This window comes from Lutjanus erythropterus, chromosome 11 (genome assembly GCF_056507025.1).
Source record: "Lutjanus erythropterus isolate fLutEry1 chromosome 11, fLutEry1.hap2, whole genome shotgun sequence".
NCBI lineage: Eukaryota > Metazoa > Chordata > Actinopteri > Lutjaniformes > Lutjanidae > Lutjanus > Lutjanus erythropterus.
Genome location: NC_139327.1, coordinates 41580969 through 41584091, shown reverse-complemented (window position 1 = coordinate 41584091; position 3123 = coordinate 41580969). Strand labels below are relative to the sequence as shown.

At 39.5% G+C, this 3123-nt stretch overlaps 1 protein-coding gene across 1 annotated transcript in view; it reads left to right on the top strand.

The window, feature by feature from the left end:
• Nucleotides 1–532: 532 nt before the first annotated feature.
• Nucleotides 533–3123, top strand: part of LOC146319666 (dachshund homolog 2-like) — a 21121-nt gene continuing 18530 nt past the window's right edge. The window contains exon 1 of the mRNA XM_084730683.1: nt 533–1238. Coding sequence (XP_084586809.1) covers nt 730–1238 — 509 coding nt within the window. The 5' untranslated portion in view covers nt 533–729. The remainder of the gene's footprint in view (nt 1239–3123) is intronic.

Below are 3123 nucleotides of genomic sequence, written 5' to 3'. Positions count from 1 at the left end.
CTCACTGTAGGACTCATTTCTGAACGTCTCGCCTACAAATTGCTCCTTTGACTGACACATAAAACCTGATCACATCAATCTGATCACATTAATCTGATCACATCAATCTGATCACATCAATCTGATCACATTATTCTTCTGACTGTTCTGAAATACATCAGAACTGACGTAAAGTAAAAATACTTCATTTATCTGCAGAAGAACTGATGATTCTCTCTTTATTTGATTCTTTTCTTCATTGTATAAAAAAAACTAGAGCCAATGGGAGGCCTGTCCGTGTGTCATGCCTGCCTCTGATTGGCTGCTTGTGGGACAGAGAGAGAGGAAGAGAGACCCTCAGTGAGAACAGGTGTAGTACAGAGAGAGAGAGAGAGGGAGAGAGACCCTCAGTGAGAACAGGTGTAGTACAGAGAGAGAGAGAGGGAGAGAGACCCTCAGTGAGAACAGGTGTAGTACAGAGAGAGAGAGGGAGAGAGACCCTCAGTGAGAACAGGTGTAGTACAGAGAGAGAGAGAGGGAGAGAGACCCTCAGTGAGAACAGGTGTAGTACAGAGAGAGAGAGGGAGAGAGACCCTCAGTGAGAACAGGTGTAGTTCACAGACAAGTGGAGGTTCTTCAGTGTGAGTGGCGGGATCATAGATGAACAGAGAACAAAGAGAAGAGAAATAAACTCACTCTTCTTCTTCTTCTTCTTCTTCTTCTTCTTCTTCTTCTTCTGTGGTGTGTATCATGGCAGGCTCATCTAACACCCCTCTGTCCGGGACCTCCAGCCCGTCCACCGACTCTCTCTTCCACTCCGAGCCGACCTACAGCGCTCCTAAGCCGGCCAGCTCTCCGCGGGTCCCTGCCGCCCGCCTATCCGGAGCGTTCCTGAGCGGCAGCGGCGGAAGCGGCGGAAGCGGCGGCGGCGGCGGCAGAGCTCCGCTCGGTGTGAACGGAACGAACACCGACTGTCACATGGTGGAGGTTCACGGTGTGAAGGTGGCTTCGTTCACCGTGAACGGGGTGGAGCTGATCTGTCTACCGCAGGTGTTCGAGCTGTTCCTGAAGCACCTGGTGGGCGGACTGCACACCGTCTACACCAAGCTGAAGCGGCTGGACATCAGCCCGGTGGTGTGCACCGTGGAGCAGGTGCGCGTCCTGCGGGGGCTCGGAGCCATCCAGCCTGGAGTGAACCGCTGCAAGCTCATCACCAGAGCCGACTTCGAGACGCTGTACCGGGACTGCACGAACGCCAGGTGGGCTGACAGACACGCGGCCGTGGAGAGTGGAAAGTTTAGAATGAGCTGTTTTTATCATGAGGTTTGGTTCGGGAGGCTGAAGGTTACAGTCTGGTAGATTATCATAAACATTACAAATATTTAAAAACGGAAAACTTAATGATTAATCTTCTGTAAAACATCTGAAATATTTGAACACACAAAGATCAATAATTCTTCTGCTTCACACTGAACAGAGTAAATATACGGAGAAAAAAGCAGCTGTTTTTATCATGAGGTTTGGTGCGCGAGGCGGACACATCACGCATTTTCACGGTGACTGATGTAAACAATTAGAAATATTAAAAGACATAAAACACATTATTCAACTGCTTTATAATTCAATTTAAATTCAGTTTGCTTTATTGACATTAATGTGGTGAACAGATCAAAGCATCCGGGACAATATAACACGAAGGACACGGTATATTAACAATAATATACATCTGCACCAATAATATTCACACGTAACCACCACAGTGACATGACGTATATATCTCACCAAAATTACAATTACAATTAAATAATAGACCGTATCATTGTAATTAAGTCTTTTAAATGACGAAGTTAGAAAAAAAGTTGTGTGCAGTAAAAAATAAATATTAAAAACATCAAAACAAATTATTTTATTTCACCTTTAACAGACTTTATTAGACAACATTTACAAGACAACTGTGAAACTAACAATAATAATGTGAATGTCATCAGTTAATAAAACAAAACACATAATAAAAGACATAAATAATATATAAGTTATCAAGTTATTATAATTTTAACAATCAGAATGAGAATCAATAAAGAAATATTTATATGATAGATTTGAAGTTTTTACAGTATATCCTCAAATCACTTTCTGCTGCCTGATCATTGATTATTGACCTGATTGTCACAGACTGTTGAACTGAATTGATTATGAATGATTTACAAATGCTGATGATCATTTCACAGATATTCATATTTTTTATTTGTGCATCATTCATCAGTCTCTCTGATCATTTTTCTTATTAGACAAAAACGGGTGTTATTGATCATTTATTGATTTTTGATATTGTGAATTAATGAGCAGAAACAGACTGAGGGAAGAAAACACATGAAGAGCGACAATAAAATAAAAGGAGGGAACGTTGAAACGTTACATAATAAACATCATCACATTATGAACATCACGACACATAATAAACATTATGACACATTAAAATGATCAATTAATCTGTCAGTCATTTTTCTGATTAATCGGTTAGTTGTTTGGTCCAGAAAATGTTGATCAAAGTTTAAGATGACGTCTTCAAATGTCATGTTTTGAAAATAAAAAATAAATAAAATTGATCCTTTCACATTCGTGGAGCAGACGGACGCAAATCAGACTGATCAAGCTCGTGATCAGAAATGTTCACACTAATCAATTAGTTGTTTGGTCAATAAAATATCAGGACTGGAGTTCGGTTTAACTACAGTAACTGTTTTATTCTGCAGGAAAATAAATCTGTTCTTTTAATTCACTTCATTCTGATTTTATAGTTTCAACTTTAATGATCAATGATGAAATATGATAATTAATCTAAATAGTATCCCGAAACAAAATCACAGGAGCTGCATTTTATTTTTATTTATTTACAACGGACCAGAATAAAAGAATGAATTTAAATCCAAACTTAAATCACTTCATCATCTTTATTTTTCTTCTCTAAATATTAAATGTAAAATTTACTAAAGAAACAAAGATTTCTGTCACATTGATCAGAAAAATGATTTTTATCTTATTTAACACCTCAGATTAAAGATGGAACTGACAAACTGTGGACACCATGGTCCCTGTAGTCCTGATCCTGATCCTGGTCTCTGGTCTCTGGTCTCTGGTCTCTGG